The 21,664-nt window shown below is 39.1% G+C and overlaps 1 protein-coding gene across 29 annotated transcripts in view; it reads right to left on the bottom strand.

Annotated features, from left to right (window-relative positions):
* The window catches only part of MBNL1 (muscleblind like splicing regulator 1), a 276,473-nt gene that overhangs the window by 42,225 nt on the left and 212,584 nt on the right, over positions 1-21,664 (bottom strand). For all 29 annotated transcript variants that reach the window (XM_056807900.1, XM_007502353.3, XM_056807914.1 and 26 more), the window contains one exon: positions 10,562-10,732. In XM_056807900.1, the coding sequence (XP_056663878.1) occupies positions 10,562-10,732 (171 nt within the window). The remainder of the gene's footprint in view (positions 1-10,561; positions 10,733-21,664) is intronic.

The following is a 21,664-nucleotide window of genomic DNA, read 5'->3' as shown; positions in this document are numbered from 1 at the left end:
AAGCTGAAGCCAAATTTTGAACAAATCTATCCAGAAAAATCCAAGCCACCCTCCACCTTAGGTCAATGTGTATTCTGTAATAGCAGTCTAAAAGCTCTACCGAAGGTCTTCCTTGATGCCGTATCATGCTCCAAAGATGGCCCTGGATTTGCAAAGATTATCTAAGTCAAATGAAGGCTAGGACGGGTCCCGGCAATGGCAAAGGCTTTCTGTAGATGTCCTGTGACTGGCATACTGTGTGGGTCTGTGGATTCAGTTTGCGTTAGACTGTAACATCCGTGAGGACAGGGGCTGTTTTTTTGTCTCTTTTTGAATCTCCATTGCTTAGCCCAGTGCCTAGCACATGGTAGGAACTTCACAAATTTGACTGACTGATTGAACAACCCAACTAAGTTGAAAGAAACACATCAACCAACGATTGGACACAAGTATTACCTTTTCAGTCCAACTCCTTAATTTTACAGATGGGGAAAGTGAGGCCCAAGGAAGTTAAGGACTTGCATAGAGTGACACAGTTAACAAGCAGTGAGGTAGGTTTTTACCTAGATCCTCCTGACTCTAAGCCTCGCTTCCATAAAAGGGGTCACCTCAGCTGCCATTGTATAGAGAAGTTGGGAGAGAGGGAACCACTCAGAAGAAATCATGAATCTTTGGAAGGATTTAAGCATGGATTAATCAAACAGTCTAGTGGTCTATTTTCTTAACCAAAAAATTAAGAACTGGGAAATATTCTGTTGTTTTATGCAATACAGATAATTTGGGAAAGTATTGTATGACTAAACATGTATAATTGATTTTAAATTGCTTGCCTTATTAAAAAGGAGGAAGGGAAAAGGAAAATCTGGGATTCAATTTTTTTAAATGCCTGGTAAGGGGCAGGTAGGTAGCTCAATGGATGGAGAACCAAGCCCAGAGATGGGAGGTACTGGGTTCAAATCTGACCTGACACTTCCTAGGTGTGTGACACTGGGCCTGTCACTTAACCCCCATTGCCTAGCCCTTACCACTCTTGTGCCTTGGAACCAATATACAGTATTGATTCCAAGCCAGAAGGTAAAGGTTTAAAATTTTTTAAATGCATGTTAAAAAGTTTTTGTTTATATGTAATTGAGGGAAGCAGCAGCAGAAGCAGCAGCAGCAGCAGCAGCAGCAGCAGCAGCAGCAGCAGCAGCAGCAGCAGCAGCAGCAGAAGAAGAAGAAGAAGAAGAAGAAGAAGAAGAAGAAGAAGAAGAAGAAGAAGAAGAAGAAGAAGCAGAAGAAGAAGATGCAGAAGAAGAAGCAGAAGAAGAAGAAGAAGAAGAAGAAGAAGAAGCAGAAGCAGAAGAAGAAGAAGAAGAAGAAGAAGAAGAAGAAGAAGAAGAAGAAGAAGAAGCAGAAGCAGAAGCAGAAGAAGAAGAAGAAGAAGAAGAAGAAGAAGAAGAAGAAGAAGAAGAAGAAGAAGAAGAAGAAGAAGAAGAAGAAGAAGAAGTCTACAACACAAGGTACAGTTCTAAAAAAGATAATTTTCTGTCTTTTTATTTATCAATATGAGATGGCATGTAATTCAGTGGGCAAGTCAGAAAGACGTGAGTTCAAATCTTAGCTGGGGCCCTTACTAAGCTGTGTGATTCTTGTCAAGTCACTTAACTCTTGTTTGCCCCAATATCCTAATCTGTAAAAGGGGGATAATAATAGATAATAGAACCTACCTCACAGGGTTATTAATCACTATATAAATGATAGCTATTATTGTTATTGTTATTATTTGTTGATAATAATAAAAAATCCTTTGATCCATATGCATTGGCGACATATGAAAACATGCCTTTCTAGAAGAGCTCTTGTCTCTCCAATATTTTCAGAAGCATATTTTTGAATGTTGGAGGAAATACATGTGCCATTATCAGATACACAATACAGGGTTTTGCAGTGAGTTGATTGAAGGTGAAATGCACAAAAGGGTCCTCATTTTCAGACAGGTGGAAGGAGACAACCACAATGATGATGGAAGAGAAAGGGAGGAGAAAGGTAAGGTGAGAAGAGGAGGAAGACTACAGCTGTCAAGTTCTTCTCAAGTTCTTCGCATTACCCCAAGTACATGCTGAATCTGTATGATGTATGCATGCTTCTCGGACTACTTTCTCCTTCATTACAATGGGAGCTCCTTGAGGGCAGGGACTACTTTTTTGTGTATTTCATTTCATTTTGCTTTCTTCATATACTTAGCCCTTAGAATGGTACCTGCACACGCCTGGTTAATTTTTTAAAAATTAAAAACACTTTTTCTTTGACTTGTGGCATTGGCTTGAAAAGTAGGAAGGTGAGGGACTTTTCCAAGATAACACAGCAAATAAGTGATAAAAACCAAACTTGAACTTAAGTCTTAACTCAAAGATTATCTGGCTTTCCCCATCTACTCTGCCCCTATGTTTATTATACTATACTTATGAATTAAATAGAGACAAAATTCTCATTATTCCATGTGTATTGGTGAAAATAAAACATTAACATAGGCAAAGGACCTTGCAAATCTCAAAGGGTGAGATTATTTTCAAATTAAATTATTAAAAGAATAATTATTAATTATTGATTATTGTCATAATCATTGTAAGATCAAAAGGTTTTTCCCCTGAATTGCTCTTTTGTGTATCTAAGCAGAGTCATATGCCTTTATTTTTCAAATTTAACCCAGCAGGCATAAATTCCATCCTGCTGTCTCTTTAAAGACACTGCAGGGAAAAACCACATGTACAGTGCTTTCAAAAGGGCTCAAACTTCAACTCGTCCAACTCATTATCTCAAATTGCTCCCACTCAGGAGAATGAGAGCTATTTCATGAATAGCCAGACACCCCGTCAATAACAAACACTAGAGACTGGGGGACTTGGTTTCCATTGGCTTCAGAAAGGGTACCATTTCTTCATTTTTTTAAATACACATTTTAGAAAAGCCTCCTTTCTCTTTTTCTCCAGAGCTCTGTTTTCAATCCTGGGCAGCATCAATCAGATCTCAGCAGTCTTAACCAGATGATCAGCTGTTTTTGATGTCAATTCCCCTATGCCTTTCTTGGTCCCTCCAGCTGGTAGAGCCTTAACTGCAAAATCACTTTATGGGTGGTTTGGACCAATTCGTATTTACCTACATAAATTTATATTTGTTTGTTTGTTGTCCACCAATAAAATGTAAACTCATAGAGGGCAGGGATTATTTTATTGTTCTGCATAACCCCAGATGTAAGCATGCCAAGCATTTTTGTTGATTGCCCAAATGATGCCAGAAATTACCTAGTAACTCGATTCAATTTAATCAGGGTTTATTAAGCCCCGACTATGAACCAGGCACAGTAATAGGTGCTCACATGAACAAAAACTAAATAATTCCTACCCTCAAGGAAATGGCTTTCTACTGGAAGGAAACACCAATAATTTTATATAAAATATACATAGAATAAATTCAAAGCAATGTGTTGAGTATGGGGCAGACCCACTAACAATTAGGAGAATCAAGAAATATTTCCTGTAAGATAAAGTATTTAAGATGGATTGGGAAAGGACCAAGCACTTCATGGAAGTAAAGGGGAGTGGGAGAGGATGCCAGGCATGGTGGCCAGTCTGTACAAAGGCAGAAGCAGGAGATGAAAGAATCAGCTGTGTAATATGAAGTGGATCAGCTTGATTGGAACTTTGTTCTGAAAGGGGAGAAATGTATAACCAGCTTGCACTGGGTTCAATACAAAGGAGGAGAGAAATTGGGTTGATCAAGTTCCTCGCCATTTTCTCTTTAAAGTAACCAATTAGATCAGGATAAATCATTTGAGTGGAGAAATTAGATAAGGGCTGAAGCTAGGAATAAGGACTACCCAAGTCTCCGGTGAGCATTTATTGATGTTAAAGAAAATGGCGGGATGTGAAATTTGTCCTAGTTAAGCCCACAGTGGGAAAGAACAATTAGCAATCTCACATCTATATTTTCCAGGCTAATCACTTGTTGGTTTGTCCCTATTTTTATTTTGACAGAAATGTTTTACTGTACTGATTGAGCCTAGGGCTATGATGTAAAATTGAAAAAAAAAAAACAAAACCCAACGACATTTTCATTGACTAATTAATACCCACAGCTTTCTTGGAAGCTCAGCTTCTCATTGAAAAACTAATAAGTGATTAGCTTTGAAAACAAACAGGAGTGCACACTGGACCCCAATTAGGGAATGTGTTCATTGCTCTGCTTTGCCAAATATGTATTTGATATAAAGGGGAACTTGACAGTTTATATTTCCTTCCTCCACCATTAACTTTCATAACTGATTCAACATCTTCTTACTCCAGGCTTTTTCACTGGCACTCCTCGTGCCTTGAATTCTCTCCCTCCTTATTTCCACCTTCTGACTATATGTCTTAGCTGGAATTCCACATGCTACAGGAAATATCCTTTTTGATCCCGCTCAAAGCTACTGCCTTCTCTCTTTTGATTATCTCCAGATTGTCTTGTCTTTATCTTCTTTAGACATTGTTAGCTTGCTTGCTGTCTCCCCTGTAAGACTGTAAGAATCTTAAGGGCAAACATTGTCTTTTTCATTTTTAAACCCTTAATTTCCATTTTAGACCAATACTGTGTACTGGTTCCAAGGCAGAAGAGTGGTAAGGGCTAAGCAAATAGGGTCAAGTGACTTGCCCAGGGTCACACAGCTTGGAAATGTCCAAGGCCAGAGTTGAACCAAGACCTGGTTCTCAATCCCATGAGCCACCCAGCTGTCTCTTGGGCACTGTCTTTTGTCTCAATTTGCATCCCCATTTCTAAATAAAGCACCCAGTAGGTAATTAAATATCTGTTGAGAACTAGCTCTATAGTGAAATTGTTTGGATAATTCACTGGTCTTCTGGAGTATGCATTTCAGTTTAGACATCCTTTTACACTGTAATCTTTAAATTCATATTAAAAATATTAATTAAGCTCTATTAGAATGGAAGGCATCAAACCAGATACCAGCAATATAAAGCCAAAAAAAGACAATGCTTTTCCCTAAAGATGTCACCTAAGAAAGACTTAAAATATAAAAACAAATATATATAATAACTTGGGAAGGTAGAGAGTCCCGACACCTGAGGGAGCACAAAGAAAGTCCTGCAAACATCAAAGAGCAGTTATTTATTCTCAGACTTTCTGTAGGCTGTGCCATGACTGATGAAGGGAGAGTCACCTGGGATTCAGGAGGACCATAGCGGGACACGGACATATGTACCCATTCAGCTGTTGATGGGCATCATCTGTCCACTAATATGTTATATAATGCTAGTAAAAATGCAAAAGACTTAAACATGAATTTCCTTTCAATTATATAAATAGCAAATGAAAACCCTGATCTGATTTTAGAATTCAACTGTGGACACCCAGGAGTGACGCTCTGCTTCTGAGTGCGCTTTAACCTCTGACAGAGTTCTTTGATTTGATTCTTCATACATCCCTTTCCACTATGTAGTGAATACTCAAGGCCTGTGAAGCTCTTTGGGAAGGCAGGTCGTCTTCCATACTGATTGGTTAAAAACAATTCCAAATGACTTCATTTCTTCCCTCAGAGCTGCATAGGACCAGAATAAAATGGGTTGAATTAGGATTATCTTTGGAACCTGAGCCTGAAAACTAACTTGTCTGTCCCTGCTGATCGTCATTCATTCCTATACTACTCTACAAATATCTCTAAATGTAAAAATATGTAAGTTGAAATAACCTTCTCAGGGTTCATGTAGAAAGGCTTTAGAGCTCAAAGAAGCCTTATAAATTAGTCCAAGCATCTCATTTTAGAGATGAGAAAAGTAAAGGCCTAAGAGTCCCAATGTCATACAAGTAGATTTGAACTCAGGACTTCTGACCTCAAAATTCAGTTGGTTTTCTATTACTGTCTCTGTTTCTGTCTCCATCTCCATCTCTCTCTGTCTCTGTCTCTCTGTGTCTCTCCTCTCTGTCCCTGTCTCTGTCTGTCTGACTACTCTCTCATTCTCACTACCTCTTACCCTCTTATTCTCTCTTCCCCAGTAATTCTAGAAACACAACATACAATTATCCAGTATTTTAAGGTTTAAAAATTTTTTCATAGACATGTTTTAGTTGTTGGGATAACCCTGTGAGATAATTGTTTTGATGGTTCCCAAATTAGAGTTCAAGACTCTTCTTCCTGACTAGAGGTGGTTCTCTCCTCTCCTCTCCTCTCCTCTCCTCCTTTCTCCTTTCTCCTTTTCTCTCCTCTCCTCTCCTCCTTTCTCCTTTCCTCTCCTCCTTTCTCCTCTCCTCCTTTCTCCTTTTCTCTCCTCCTTTCTCCTTTTCTCTCCTCTCCTCCTTTCTCCTCTCCTCTCCTCTCCTCCTTTCTCCTCTCCTCTCCTCCTTTCTCCTCTCCTCTCCTCCTTTCTCCTTTCCTCTCCTCTCCTCTCCTCCTTTCTCCTTTCCTCTCCTCTCCTCTCCTCCTTTCTCCTTTCCTCTCCTCCTTTCTCCTCTCCTCTCCTCCTTTCTCCTCTCCTCTCCTCCTTTCTCCTCTCCTCTCCTCCTTTCTCCTCTTCTCTCCTCTTCTCCTTTCTCCTCTCCTCTCCTCCTTTCTCCTTTTCTCTCCTCCTTTCTCCTTTTCTCTCCTCTCCTCCTTTCTCCTCTCCTCTCCTCTCCTCTCCTCTCCTCTCCTCTCCTCTCCTCCTTTCTCCTCTCCTCTCCTCCTTTCTCCTCTCCTCTCCTCATTTTGCCAAATTTCTGACTTGAAAACCTTTTCTAACCTGGAAAAATGCTGGACACACTCTGGAAGAGTCACACTCCATGTAACAGGGAGGATGAAAGGGGACACCGAGTGGCTGAAAGGCACTTTTTGGCAATGGAGGTATTTACTTGGAACACTCAGGGGTAACAGTAAAGCCTTGTCTGGACCATTCCCTCAGCATACGGGAGAAATAAGCTCTCCAAAACAATTTAACAATTCTATGTATTCCTGGAAATATGACAAAGGATGAGTAAAGAACATTCTGTATGAGATAACTAAAGCAGTCTGAGGAAATAACAAGACAGCAATAGGGAGGGAAGCTGGGAAAGAATTTTGCATTTTAAGACCAGCTGCATGATGACAGACAAGGAAACTGAGGCATAGAATGAATTGCCCAACTATTAAGTATCAGAGCCAAGATTTGAACCTAAGTCTTATGGCTGCAAATCGAGAATGCTTGGTATAACATGCTTCTTCTTGAATCTTAATGGCACTGTGAGATGACTTTAAAATTCATTACAGGTTCTCAGACTTCAAGTCCCATAGATTATTCATACCATGACATGAAGTTGAGTTTCCATATCATGGAGTATCTTAGAGGACATTACTTCCACATTCTTTGGAATTACAAGTCATGTGAGAGGCAGAGTGATGGAGGGAACAGCGTTTTGACCTTGGAGTCATGCTCACAGTTTCAAATCCCACCTCAGGTGTCATCACTACATGGACAAATTACAGCGTCCCTGAGGGTCCATTTGCTCATCTGAAAATTGACAGTAGCAATCCCACCTCAACCCCTGAGTTCTGAGACTCAAATTAATATCTTGGGGGGCTTTATGAGTCCTAAATTTTTATGTAAATGTCAGAAACTATAGAGAAGGGGCAGCCACCCATTGAATGGATTCAAGCCTTTGGGATGCTCATGATAATGGTATCTAGGCACAGAAACCAGGAACTTTCTATCATATCTCTGCCTCTTCCTGGGAGAGGTTATTTCTATCTGTGGATTTCCACAAGATGCAGTTTCTCAAAAGGTTATCTGGCTTGAAGTAGATTGGCATTTCTCTTAGATGGCATTAAAATAAACAGCCATTATATATTATATGTTTACATATAATATATATATATATATATACATAGTGTATATATATGGCATAAGAAGAAATAATTCCGCATATTTTTAAAAATATAGAAATAATAAAATTGAATTAATGAGCATAGGCAACATGGTGCCATGTCTAGCAAGCTAGAGACAAGAAGACTTGGGTGTGAATGCTGCCCTTGAGCAAGTTACTGAGCACCTCTTGGCTTCTATATACTCATTTATGAAGTGAAGCAATGAGGCTTGATGTTCTCTAAGGTCCCCTCTGACTCTAAAGTCTGATCCCAGAACATTATACATATATCTTTCAAGCAAATCATACATCAAATCTTCATGGTTGGGAAACTACTTTTCTAGCATTATAACCTTGGAGTCTCAGAACAACCCAGAGAGGTAGGTCCTGTGCATGGTATCATTATGCCCATTTAATGAATAGGGAAGTTGATGAGGAGAAATGTAAGTAATTTGTTCATGTTCCCACAGGGATCAGGGCCAGGACTGGAACCTGGGCATCTCGGACTCCAGTTCAGAACTCTTTGCACCACCCTGTACCATGCTGCTTTTATTCCTGTATCCATCAATGTATTTGCATCTAAATTTTGTAATGGTTTATTTCAGTTCAATAAGGAACCACCATGGTGAGCTTGGCTTCTTTCGAAAGCAAACTTGTTTTGTTGGTCGATTAGTCATGGTTGACTCTTCATGACCCACATGGCATTTCCTTCACAAAGATACTGGAGTGTTTTGCCATTACATTCTCTAACTCATTTTACATATTAGAAAACTGAGCTAATTAAGGCGAAATGACTTGCTCAGGATCACACAACTAGTAAGTGTCTTGAGTCAGACTTGAACTTGGATCCTCCTGACTCCAGCCCAGTATATGAGCCACCTAAATGGCTCAGCAACTTTTTGGAATTGGACAAACTGGTGAGTTAACTCACTACATTTCTCAACAAGGATGAAATCATAGGCACAATAATGGAATAACACTTGAAGAGTAAACATATTAGTCTTCGTGTAGAATATAAATATCAGAAGAGTCATACCCCTAAAGCACACGTGCTACAATGGAAAGGGATACAGGAAAGTGTGGATCAGCCTTTGGTGTGTTTCCAACAAGAAGACAAAGCCTCCCTGAAAGGTGGGGAAGGAATTTTTCCCCCAAACACTAGGCTCTTGGTCTTTTGCTCTTAACCATTCAATAATCAATAAAGTACTTACTCCTACAATTATAGGAAACCAGACATAAAGTATCTCTAGTGCCTTCCAGGACCTTGTTTATCAAGATGGTCTTCTGCCACTCAAATGGCTATTTCCATGGGTGGATCAATACCTGCCACTCCAAAGTTCTCATGACCAAATTTAGTGCTCAACTGTTAAAGCAAACAACACTTCCTGCTTCTAGTAATGCTTCTGATTATAGAGAGAACCAAACCTGATGCTGGTAGTGCTTTAAATATTTAATTCGTACAACTTATCTAACATTAGGGGAGATATCATATTGTCAACAAATGGTTAGCTACTTATAAAGTACCTCTCAGGTCACCAGGGCTACTGGCAAGGGCCAAGAAGTGAAAGAAAGAAATCTTATCATCCCATGCCAGGAGGGACCTATGTTCATGGATTTATCTAACAAATGAAAGTTCTTAAACTGCCTCCAGCACAATACCTTGAAATGAATGAGCAGGCATCTCTGTAAATTTAAATTATGAATGTTAAAGCTGGTGTTGCATACCAGTTATAAGAAAGCATTCTGAACTGTCTTTTCTCATTGCTATCACATGGGACTGATGATTGTTATTCTCATTCTGTTCCCAACAAGCTCCCATTCAATTAATAGTTTTACCACCTTATTTCCATAAGAACTTGGCTCTCCCATGAGGATACTTCTTCCCATCGATTTTAAACAACTCCTTTCTTACAATCTACCACCTCACAGGGCCAGGAAGAAAAATGGACCATTTTGCTGCTTCCAGAAAATTCCTCCACTGCCATTTTTCAATTGCCTCACTTATCTGAAGATTTCAGCCATGGAATATGCATGGCCTCAGTCGGACCCTTCCAGAGACAGCCCTAGTTTGTGATTTCTAAGAATCAGAAAACATCCAAAGAATAAGAAAACATCCAAAATAGCCGGGTACTTTCCATACTCTTGTCCACTGGATCCATAATCTCAAAATCTTATTAGCAATATACCTATTTCAATATTAGCTTCAAAAGCAGTCTGGCTATAATGAGAGACCATATTATGGCATCCATAAGAAAGTATCCTCCTTGGGGATGGAAAACATGCACATACAATTCTATTCTAGATGGAAGGGATTATGACCACTAACCCACAGAGTAGACTATGCCCAATCTTGGAAAATCACTATGATTTCAAAGTGATATGTGTAGAATACATTCACCACATGACTGTAAGAGTCTTAATGATGAGTGGCTACCAAAGACCACTAGCAAAAATGATCAATTTAAAAACAATAAGAATTTGAAGACTATTTACAATAATTCCAGCACAGATGATTATTTTATGAAGTGTTCCATGCTATATCTTGATGCTATACTATATATGGCATGACAGTCTATTTCAGGCAGAGACTAATGCCACTGGTTCCCAGCAAGTGCTAAACAACTCATATGCGCCATTTTGATTCCATCTGTATTCCTCTCCAGTGACCTATTTAACAAGATGTTGGACCCCAAGACACAGTTAAATCATGAGAATGCTACAAGGACCAGCTTACCACAGGTTGCAGCGGGGCGCCAGGGATCATGGCATTAGCAAGTTGCATCTGTTGGGCCAGCATGGCCATATTCTTCTGCTGAATCAGGTTATTGCGTCCATTTATTTCCAATTGTGTTTTTAAATGGGGGGGTGGGTGGAGATATTTGCAATTCTCTCTTGAACAGCGACCCTATAACAAAGAAACAACAAACATGAGTTTTAAAAAGCTGGAATCTTTCATCATTACTTACAAACAAAGCAAACAAAAAAATACATTTGACATTTTCTGTCTTCCTCTCTCCAACAAGTATAGATCCAATGGGGAACCAATTCTCTACCATCAAAAAATGAAACTATTGGGGGCAGCTGGGTTGCTAAGTGGATTGAGAGCCAGACCAAGAGATGGGAAGTCCTAGGTTCAAATCTGGCCTCAGACACTTCCCAGCTGTGTGACCCTGAGCAAGTCACTTGACCCCCATTGCCTAGCCCTTATCAATCTTCTGCCTTGGAGCCAATACACAGTATTGATTCCAAGACGGAAGGTAAGGGTTTAATTAAAAAAATGAAAAAAATGAAACTATTGTCTCTAAATTGATAAATCCATTGATACTATGAAAAAAGTAATACAGAAATTTAAACATTTCAAGTGAAGTTGATTTATGACAGTCTTCAGTAGAATATATCTGAAACTGCTAGCTACACTGTGACATCTGGCTTTAGAGTGTCGAGGAAAGGGGTAAAATGATTAACTGGTGCCAGAATATTCTACAGTCATCTGTACTGCATCTAATCAAGCTAAAAGAGCAGTGTTGCAGATTAACAGTTTTATTGTTTCATTCTTGAGAAATAACATAAATTTAGTGACAATGGTAAGAAAAATAACTTCATGAGCCCTTAACTGATATTCTGAAATGCTAAAATAAACAATCGTACCATTATTCATACAAAATTGATAATTTGCAAGACTTATACTGAGAGAAGACTAGTTCATACTAGGATAAGAGAGAGAATTGCAAGTGAACAGACTCAGCACACTTCATTTTGAGGAGATCTGAGGTAGCTGTACCATTCAGTGTAAAAATCACTGGTCCTAGAGCCAGAGGACCTGGGTTCATATGCCATTTTTGATTCTTATTTCCCATGAAACCTTGGGAAAGTCACTTGGCCACTGTAACACAGTTGCCTTATCTATAACATTAAAGGATTAGACTTTACCTCAAGGGTCATTTCCAATTCTAAATCAAAAACCTATAATATCATGAACATTCTATATTCTTACAGTTTAACTTCTACTTCAGCCTGCTAGGCACCCAAAGAGAATATTTTTTAAAATGTATAAAAGATTGAATACATATGATTAAAATATAAATTATAGGTCACTGGATCATTTCCTTCTGTGCAACATGAATATTTTTTTTCCTTAATAGTAGCTATCAAAATTAAATTACATACAGAATAAAAACAGAAATTTTATCACTTCATTCATCTCCACCTCAACAACCTGGAGAAATATACCAAAGGGATTGGATCCACCACAAGTTTATGTTACATGCTCACACCTGGGTTCTCACTGCTGTAGGACAATCTTCTCCCTAATTAACTCTTTCTCCTACTCATTGCAGTAGCTCTTTCAAAGGTTTTCATTCTTCCTCCCATCTCCCATGGTGCCTCTTCTCCCACCTGAGAATGCTGCCTTCTATTTTACTGAAAAAAAATTGAGGCCATTCACTGAAAACTTTTCCTTCTCTCCTCATTCAAGTTCAGACGCTTTCTAACACTGTCTCTTCCTTCACTCCTGTCTTCAGTCATTAGGTAGCCCTTCTTGCTCAGGCAAATGTCATTACCAGAACAAATGATCCTTTTCAATTTGGTCTTCTCCAGCTGAAGTCCCTTTTTTGTCATCCCCAGTCTCTTATTTATCGTCAGTCTCTTCCTGTATACTCAGTGCCAATAAACATGTCCACATCTCCTCCTTTCTCAAAAAGCTCTTTTTGTCCATAGCTCTCCTGCCTTTTGTGGCTAAAGTCCTTGAGAAGGCCATCTATAATAAGCTCCTCCACTTCCTCTCTTCTCACTTTCTTCTCAAGTACAACTTCTGACCTCATCATTCAACTGAAACTGCTCTCTCCAAATGACTAACAAGCTCTTGCTTGCCAAATCGAATGGCCCTATCCTAATCCTCCTGCTTTTGCTTTCTCTGCAACCTCTGGTGGAGCAATTAGTTTTTATCCCTTTCTCCTTGATAGCTGACATAGGCTGCCACCATCTTGGTACAGACTCTTATCATCTCATGTGGAGAATACTGTGATAGCCTGCTAGATGTAGGACCCTGCCACAAGTATCTTCCACTCCAGTCCATCCTTAAGTGAAATTCTCACCAAACTCTGATGGCTCCCTGTCATCACCAGGATCAAATTAAAAACACTATTTGGTGTTCAAAGTCCTTCAGAACCTGCCCCACCCTCGATCACCCCCATACACACTCTCTATCATCCAATCACACTGGCCTCAAACAAGATACTCCGTCTCCCATTTCCAGGCAATTGCATTAGCATCCATCACATCTGAAATGTTTTCCCTTTTCATCTTTGCTTTCAGGCTTCGCCAGCTTTCTTTGAGTTCCAACAAAAAATCCCATCTTTTATAGAAAACCTTTTGTGATCTGGCTTAATAATGTCTTCCCTTTGTTGATCATTTCCAGTTTATCTTGTTTATAGCCTAAATGCATGATCTCACATAGTTTTTTTCATGTTGGTTTCCCCCATTGGACCATAGGTGGTGGAGAACAGAGACCTTTCTTTAGATCTTCAGCCCTTAATATATATATGTATATATATACCTATAAATGCATATATATTTAATAAATGTTTATTGACTGACCAGTATGCATGGTGTTGGGGGTGTAGAAAAGAAGACGTGTTTGAACTTTGCCTCTAGAACTAACTAACTTGGCCAACATAGGAAAGGCACTTCATCTCACTAAGCCTCACTTTCCTCATCTGTAAAATAGGGATAATAATACCTCCCAGGGTAGATAGGAGTTTCAGATGGAATAATGGTCATACAGCACTTTGCAAGCCTTTAACGTGCTATGGCAGGTGGACAGTGACTTGATCTTTGGACGAGTAAATTTGAATGATTTAGATGGGTTCCCAGCTGGTCTTCATCCCTCAGTGTCCTAAGACTGTCAAGACTGAAGAGCCTTTAAGACTGTAACATTCAGAAAAGGTATCAACCTTCTCATCCAGAGTTTTCTACACTCAAGAGACCAAGGTGTGATCTCTCCCCAAAAACGTGTTATATGAATTCTAGCTGTGATTATTATTCAGGGAGCGAGGTGCTGCAGTGGATAGAGTACTGGCCCTAGCCATGGGAAGACCTGAACTGAAACCCAACTGCAGCTGTTTGACCCTGGACAGGTCACTTAACCCTCAGTTTCCACATCTATATAATAAGCTAGAGAGAGAAATGGAAAACTACTTTAGTATCTTTACCAAGAAAACCCCAAATGAGGTCATGAAGAGTCAGATACAACAAAAACAATTGAATAACATTATTACTACTGCTATGTCTGTTATCATACTAAGTATACTACTACTAATAGTACTAGTATTATATTATAACCACAACCACAACTACTGCTACTAGTACTATAACTAATACTACTACCATAACCACTACTACTACTACTACTACTACTACTACTACTACTACTACTACTACTACTACTACTACTACTACTACCCAGACTCTTCCACCAATTAATCTCTCCAGAATCAACCAATAGTGTCTATAAAATGTTTTTAATAGAAGAAATCAACCTATTTCTCAGCATTACTCTGATTTTTCTAAGACAAACTAATTTGTTTTATGTTGACCTTACACCTTAATTTAACTTAACAAATAATGGTGCTTGTGCTTATTACAAAATTTACCAGGAAATCTAATTGGAATGATCTGTTTCAGCTCCCTTGGAGTCAGGGATTCTTCAGCCATCTGTCCCTCTTCTTGGCATACTTAACAACATGCATGACCCTCGTTTTCACAGCCAGCCAAATGTCATTTTAATAATCTTTGCATAATAAAGCATGTCTAATAACAAGAAGGTGCTAGAAACCAGGTTTTCAAACCCCCCCCCCACCCCCGCCTTGGCACTGTATCCAAACAGGAAGAAATTCTCTGAGGACAGAAAAATGAGCACTAAGGGATTTTCTTCATGACGATTCATTACTTTAAAAATGTATATGCAGTGGAATAACACAATAGGGTTTTATCCCTTCTTAGATCACTATCTCTAGCATATTTGTGGATCTTGTGCATATAGATGAGTCATTTAACTTCTCTGATCTTCATTCTCCTAATCTGGAAAATGGGAATAATCCCCTTCAACCTGCTTACCTCACAAGGTTTCTGTGAGGCTCAAATGAGAGGGTTTGGAGGAAATACTCTATAAACAGTACTCTGCTAATGTAAAGCCCTTGTTTCAGTGTGAAAAAAAAATATGTGAGGTTGGAGGCCAAGTCTAACCCATGGGGCAGAATTGCCAACCCCCTAGAAGCCACAGCTGCTGTGATTCTGGGCAAGCCAAGAAGAAAGAAAACCTTCTTTCTTAAAAGTGAACCAAATAGGAAATTTTGAACCCAAATATTCATGTATTAAATATCTTGCTAAAAATTGGTCGATATAAAAAGAGAAGAATTAAATGAGACTACATTCAGCCTGGTTCAATTTTCTGGACTCATTCTATATGCCTCTCCAATTAACACCACTCCTGTGGGCACCCTCTGTTGTCTTTGCCAGGCACAGCAGAAACCAAGGAAGTCTAAACTAGGAAAATGCAAACACCAGCTACTCATGAAGGGATTAGGGCATATGAGAGAGAGAGAGAGAGAGAGAGAGAGAGAGAGAGAGAGAGAGAGAGAGAGAGAGAGAGAGAGAGAGAGAGAGAGAGAGAGAGAGAGAGAGAGAGAGAGAGAGAGAGAGAGAGACAGAGAGAGAGAGAGAGAGAGAGAGAGAGACAGAGACAGAGAGAGAGAGACAGAGAGACAGACAGAGAGACAGAGAGAGAGAGAAAGAGAGAAAGAGAGAGAGGGAGAGAGAGGCAGAGAGACAGACAGAGACAGAGACAAGACAGAGATGAGAGAGAGAGAGAGAGAGAGAGAGAGAGAGAGAGAGAGAGAGAGAGAGAGAGAAGAGGGAAGACAGAGGAGATAGACAGAAAGGCAGACAGACAGACAGACAGAGAGATGAGAGAGAGACACAGAGAGAGAGAGAAGAACCAGTCGGCCCCTTTGCCTTCTAACACAATCACACTTTGAACCATCAAAGAGATAAATTATTTATTATGGCAGACAGTCTCTTCCCCCCATCTTCCATAGAGCTAATCTGCTACTTTCCTTTGAAAGTGTGAAAAAAAAGTGCCTGAATAACTGATGGCTGGTTATATTGCCTTGGATTCTTGGAGAGTTAAGAACTTGCTGCAGTCTAAGCCTCGGGATAAATGAAGGAGAAACTCAAAAACCAGATGCAAAGTCCATTCCAGGCTGATGGATCAGCTACAGGGCAGCCAGCAGAAACAGAGGAAAATAGAAGAAAGTGTAGATTGACTTCACTCTGTATTCAGTGGGCACCAACACCTAGGAGCAAAGTGCATAATAAATAGTGGTTTGCTTTCCCTTTGTTCTGGAAACAATGAAGATGGCTCTGATAAAGCAAAAGCCTGTCTGCAGTGCCAGCCAGTATTCTAAGCCCAGCACGGTTCAGAATTGGACTGAGCTGGGGCCAGGGGAGGCATCTTTTTCCCACAGGGGTTTGTTTTCTGCACACCAAAATGAAGATATCATTAATGCACTCAAATGACTGGGTGGTTCATCCAGAAGAAATTCAATTCAACTTATTCCAAACCAGCGCACTCTAACTTTATCCAACTCAACGTACAATTATTTACTGCCTACTTTCTGCCCCACCAGTTAGATTACAGAGGTCATGAAAGACAAGTTTCCTTCTAACCCTCAGAAAGCTAAAGATCTGAGTTCAGTTCCTGCTTGGGACCCACATCAGCTCTGGGCAAACCACTTAACTGCTCTCCACTTGCTTGTTTGTAAAATGAGGGGGTTGGACAGAGTGGGTTCTGCGGTCCCTGCTAGCTCTCGCTCTCGCTTCTGAAACTGAAAATCAAATGGACTATTTAAGGCATGCAAGGAATAATGAGCACTATTACCTTCAGCAGGACATTTATCTACATGCGTTCCAGTAAGTCAAGTGGGGATTTGATTTCAGCATGAGAAATCCTACTGGGCTGCTGGCGATAGCACAGTACAATAGAATAATTCTTATTCAGCAGTGACAACTGGAGGTCATTCCCCATGCTGCCATCACAGGACACAGTTTGATCCAAAGGTCCTTAGGCAGTACCCACAAACAAGCCAATGGATTGAACAGAAGACAGAAAGTTCACTTTCTTCCCCTGGAAACTATTCTGTTGACTGGAATCTATGTTATTCTCCATTTTCTTATGGGTATTTCAATGTCGATCTTGGGTTTCTTATCAATAAAGACTCCCTTCATCTCTGTCGAGGGCACCACTAACACGCGGGAGACACAGAGGTCACACCATTTGTCAGTACAGTGGGACGCTATCCATTTCCCCAAATCACCTCATTCGAATATTTATGATCTGCACTTGGGAATACTTTTCCTTACTTTCACGGGTTTAAATGGAGAACACGAAGTGTATATTTACTAGCTTTGTGATGACGTGTTACAATGGAATGGTGGTATAATTTGATATAATCATGGCTGCAGATTTTAGACTCTAATCGATGGTGAATCATTCCAAAGACACTGAATGGAATTTTCTGGTTTCAAGATAGTTCATGGTAGGGATTCTGAGGACGAGGTTCCAAGGACAGCTTTCACTACAATACTGTGTGTTTCCTTGATTCTAACAGGTAGGAAAGAAATGAAAAACGAGGGCAATCCTAAGGAACAATCGTCGATGTTTTTTCCATCCTTCTCTCTAGATTTTAGGTATTCTGCCCATGGAAGTAACTCTGAATTCTTGCTAAGTCAAAGAAAGTCTAAGAGAGTTTGAGATCAGGTTAATGGATACATAGAGCTATTCAAAGAGTCATAAGTTTCTCCTTGACTCAACTGTGGATAAAACAATTTCCTGGTCAGACCATTAAATTGATATTGAATCGAGCTGATGAAAGCAGGGCAGATGGCTACTTAGCTGAAACATCTGCTCTTTTAAAAAGAGCCTGAGCATTAGTTTTTAAAGCTTTTGAAAGTTCTTTTGGCATAATCTGATAACATTTAACCAAAAGCTGGCCATAGTTCACATATACTCATTTTCACACAGATATGGAATTAGAAAATATCTTTCCAGCAAACCCAAAGTGGGGAGGAGCAATGAATATAATTTCCAAGTAAGTCCATCCCTTTGGGCTCCAATTTTTTCATGTGAGAAAGAACCACTAAGGTCCCTCTGGAGCTCTGGAGCTCTCAATCTGCGATCCCAAAAGGCTATGACAATAAAAGGGTTTTTTTTTTTATCAAAATGAAATTTTAAGTTATTATTTTAAATTTCCACTAAGAGAAAAACAAGCAACCAAATAATTTTTCCCTCTCTATGTAAAGTGATTTTAATTATCTTTGCAAAATGCTTATTTTTGAGTTTTTGAACATAATTATATCTGGTATTCGAAATCAAAAATAAAAACATCTCTATTGTTTAATAGCTCTGTGTGTGTGTGTGTGTGTGTGTGTGTGTGTGTGTGTGTGCGCGTGTGCATGTGCGCACACATATGGGGGTAGGGAAGAGGGAAAGGAAAAAGGTGGGTGGTGAGAATCCAAACTCTATCTGTATCAGGTTGCAGTAATTTTCCATTGAGAGAAAAACATAATTATGGCTGAAATGCTCTCCTTCATCTTTACTTGTTGAATTCTGCTCATATGAATAGAATATTTCGCTGGGTCTGAACTTAGAGGCATGTGATATTTAAATGCCAAATGGAGAACTCTAGTGGGAATAAAATAATAATAATAATAATAAAAGACTGGCCATATTTGTGTACACTCCGGAGGTAAGGGATTATTGCCAAATTTACAGGAACACTGTCTACACTACAAAGTATTTTCCAAATAAAATAACCCATTCAGCCAACTTTTATTTGAAATGCTGGTTTGTCTAGAATAGAAATGTTTCTTTTGATTGTTGAGGCAAAACAACATTTCCTTTGAGATGGTTGAGATACTCAAATGTTTTTTACGCATTTCACAAGGCATCCTCTGCTCTGAGACATGCTGTGAACTTCCCTATTTGCCAGAAATTTGCAAGAGAATTCATGGTCTTCCTACTGAAAATAGTTGTAAAAAGGTTTTTCTTTTTTTTCTTTTTCAGATAGGATGGCAAAAATATTTGAAACTGTTTGCTACAAAACCATGTTGGCAGTCAAAATATACCCATCTCTGGCAATGCTTACATTTCTCTAAATTGCTTATCATTTCTATATGAGAAACAATAAAATTCTGAGTTTAAAAAGTTTAAAATCGTTGGAGAATAGGTAATTTCTCAATAAATACAGGTCAATTGAAATACTTTGTCGTGAGATTTTATGTTTATATAGTTCCCGTTTGGAGTGCTTAGGAAGGTTTTCTGCACATAGAAGACCTTTGATAAAATGCTGTCCAACTGAATAGCCTTGAATTGCTCTCTCTGGCATTATATCTTATTAGGTTTTTACAGCATTGGAAATAAAATAATTGTTACAGGATTTTCTCACATGTGAAGGGTTATTTGGAACTACAACCCATTAATTATTATCTGAATTTTAAAAATGTGAAAAGAGAGATGCAGAAGGCCAAAAAGTTGATAATCTAAAAGTCATTTATTTGTTACTTAACTGCCTTCTATGGAAAAGGAATTTTGTTTGATTTTCCTTGAAAGTTATTTATATCTTTTTGAGATTTTTCATATGGCCAACCGAGTCTTTTATTTGGGAAGCTCACTATGTAAATGGATAAATAAACGATAAAGTCCTACCCTGAAGAGTTGACTCAAGAGGTTTCTACCAACTAACATCAGCCTAGCCTTTCCCAGGAAACAACTTCCTTTCTTAGAAATATAGAAATACGCACTCTACTTAACATCAGTCTAATTTGTTAAACATTCAAAATAATTTTCTGATTACAGACTTATACTCATATTTTTGAAGTGAAAAATTGCTGCATACAAAAGGAGAGAAAATAAGAGAATGAAATTTCAATAGGGATTAGACTTGAAATTTTATGGATATAGGGAACTCGCTGGGGAGAAAAGGCCCTCTTCAGATGCATGATGGAACCTTTTCTGCAACTGAGTCTTAACAGTGTTTCTTTGAGCTCTGATCATGAAGAGATGCCTACAGGGGAACATAGAAGAGGTGTCAAGAGGGGATTCTCTCAATCCAAGAGGGAAAATACCAAGCCATAGTCAACTAGGCATTGGCTAGGGGTGTGCGATCAACTAGGAGGGGTTTAAGTAGAGCATACCTGGTGATAATTCCTTATAAATGGCAAAAACCAAAGATGCCTATGCCTAACCCTTACTAGAGGTTCAAGATAATACAGAACAAGCCTTTTGGGGTAAGGAGCCATTAAGGAACTTAAAATACACAGTGAAATTGAGATCTTTCAAGATGAACTCATTATGGACCTTGTTAACAGAAAAAAAAAGATTTTCAAAAGAGGAGCAAGAGGTTTTATCCCTTGTTTATCATCACCCAGAAAATTAAAACTAAAATCAGAAATGGAACTGAGATTTCACATTCAAATTCAAAGATCTTCCTATTGGCTGGCATCCCTGCATCAAGCCTCTCCTCACTGAAGCCCATCCTCCAGTCAATGATCCTCTAGGAAATGATCAAGGAAAGGCTGATCTAGTGAAGGGCACATCTGACCATTTCACCCCCAAATGCATCAAAATGCATCAACTATTCAAAGTAAGTTCCTCCTGCCTCCACGGTCAAATAGAAAAGCCTCCGTTAGTAGCTTGGCGTTTTCCTAAGTTTCTCATCTTCTGACATTTTCCTCCTCACTCTCCCCAACACACACACACACACACAGACACAGACACAGACACACACACACACACACACACACACACACACACACACATATTTACCCTGTAATTTAGCAACAATGGCTTTCTCATTTGTTCCTCACCTATGATGTTCCATCTCCTCCCTCTGGCCATTTTCCCTGGCTCTCCACCATGGCTGAAACTCTCTCCTTCATCTCTCTGCCTCATGGATTTCCTTACATCCTTCAAGCCTCTTTTGACATCCCACCTTTGGCAAGTCATCCCAATCCACTCTTCCCAATTTTATCTTATTAATGTCTTGTTTATACCCAGATATTTACATCATAGCTCCTCTCCTACGACCATGAGCACCTTGAGATGATGGTTTGCTCTTTGTTCCTTTTTGTTTGGGGGTTATTATTGGAGGTGTGGCTTTTGCTTGTATTCACAGTGGCTGGCACAGAATCAATTTTTAATAAATGCTAGTTGGCATCCCTTTTATACAACGTTACCATTTCTTCACCCAACTAATGCAAAACACCATTTCTTTGATTTCATTTCAACTCAAAGAACCTACACAGTTTGCTTCTAACGATGAAAGAAGGTACAAATGGCTTCTTAAAGGCTTCTGAACCATTATTAAGAAATAAGAAATCATTTTCCTCTAAAATGAAAAACATTTTAGAAGAAAATTTAATTTCATAATAAGTCAAGGTTTTTAATCACCAACAAATTCTATACAGAAAAGAAAAATATAAACATGCAAATATATTGAACTTTTATACAGTCACTACTTCTGTAATGAAAGGAAATTCTATCAGTCAAGAGTTGACATTCTGCCAAAGCCAAAAGGTCCAAAGTCTAGATGGCCTCTGTGATTTTTGTGATCAAAGTCTAATTGAGATCAGAAAATGGGGTTTTGGCCTAGAATCTTAAGTAATTAGAAAGAACAAACTTTCATGTGGAGTCACAGTTCCCATATCTCTTTTACGGAATATTTTTCAGTTCGATGAAGATTGATGGGCAATGAACCTAATGACATTAGGGTACCCCAAAATA

The sequence above is a fragment of the Monodelphis domestica genome, chromosome 8 (assembly GCF_027887165.1).
Source record: "Monodelphis domestica isolate mMonDom1 chromosome 8, mMonDom1.pri, whole genome shotgun sequence".
Taxonomy (NCBI): Eukaryota; Metazoa; Chordata; class Mammalia; order Didelphimorphia; family Didelphidae; genus Monodelphis; species Monodelphis domestica.
Note: the sequence above shows the minus strand (reverse complement) of the source record. Positions and strands in the feature narration are given on the sequence as shown.